The 1,203-nt window shown below is 32.3% G+C and overlaps 1 protein-coding gene across 1 annotated transcript in view; it reads left to right on the top strand.

The window, feature by feature from the left end:
- LOC107438859 (cytochrome P450 2J1) overlaps positions 1 to 1,203 on the top strand; it is a 20,902-nt gene extending 19,699 nt beyond the window's left edge. Inside the window, exon 7 of the mRNA XM_016051259.3 lies at positions 357 to 1,203. Within this exon, the coding sequence (XP_015906745.2) occupies positions 357 to 523 (167 nt within the window). The 3' untranslated portion in view covers positions 524 to 1,203. The remainder of the gene's footprint in view (positions 1 to 356) is intronic.

Genomic DNA, 1,203 nt, shown 5'->3' with positions numbered 1-1,203 from the left:
AAATTTTTATATATATATATATATATATATATCACTCCAACACTCGCGTAATCCAAAAGCAGATTTTGTGCTAATGTAAGGGAAGACATTCTGTAAATTTGTTTTATAACTTTTTGCAACGTGAAATTCATTTAAAACTGGTTACATAAAGAACTTGTGCGTCAGATAGTATACCCAAAATACCCATATTTGTTTATAGATAATTATAAAAATATTTAAAAAGATATCCTTTATTAGTCCAAGAGATACAATGAGATGTAAAAAAAGAGGCAAAATAGATTGGAAAATTTGTGAACTATATTTACATGCATTTTAAAAATATAATATTCCAATCGTGTTTTTTTCCCTCTTCACAGGTAAGCGTGCTTGTATGGGAGAAGGATTCGCCATGTTGCAAGTTTTTCTGTTTGTCACTACCATTTTGAAGAACTTTCGTTTGACAAACCCTGCAGAAAAAGCTAAGGACACCAGTTTGTTCTTCTATTTTGACAAAATCGAAGTATGTGCGCACCCAAGAAATTAGAGCCCTTCCGAGCTTCTTAGGAGCGATGCGTTTATTCATCAAACTTAACTGGGTTTTGGAATGCATGATCGAAGGTTGTTTTGAATCATCAGTTCGTGCCTATCATCCAGAGAGAGTTCTGCAGAGAAAAAAATATTGTAATCTTAATTCTTTCTAAAATGCAGTTTAATCTTAATTTTAATATTATTTAACTAGTGGGCTGCGCCCCCTGCTCGCTAACGCTCGCCAACCGCTGAAAATTGCTACGCAATCTTATATGGTTTGCTTCGCAAACTAAGCTCGCTTCGCGGCAATCATTAGTCGACTTTCTAACGTTGCCATTCGGGGAGTTGTAATGAGGCTTTTTTTTGTCGCCGTGTAAGAGAAATATATATATAGATGATTTTGTGAGACTAACTTTTCTCGAAACTTATCTAGAGAAAATGTTTGTACAATAAGGATTTATAAATTTACATTATATGTTACTTTCTTTTAATTCAAAGTTGTAAAAAGGGTATGTATGAATTTATTTGAAGCAACATTTATTTTCAACTCAAATGGGAACGTTTGATAATATCGAAATCAACAATTATTATCAGAGTTTCTCTAATACACTATTGTGATCATTAATCTATTGTAATATCAATGTTCGAAATTGTTTCAAGCTCGAAGTTAAAAATAAAGTTGTGTACTTCGTTCTA

The sequence above is a fragment of the Parasteatoda tepidariorum genome, chromosome 4, assembly GCF_043381705.1.
Source record: "Parasteatoda tepidariorum isolate YZ-2023 chromosome 4, CAS_Ptep_4.0, whole genome shotgun sequence".
NCBI classification, from domain to species: Eukaryota; Metazoa; Arthropoda; class Arachnida; order Araneae; family Theridiidae; genus Parasteatoda; species Parasteatoda tepidariorum.
Note: the sequence above shows the minus strand (reverse complement) of the source record. Positions and strands in the feature narration are given on the sequence as shown.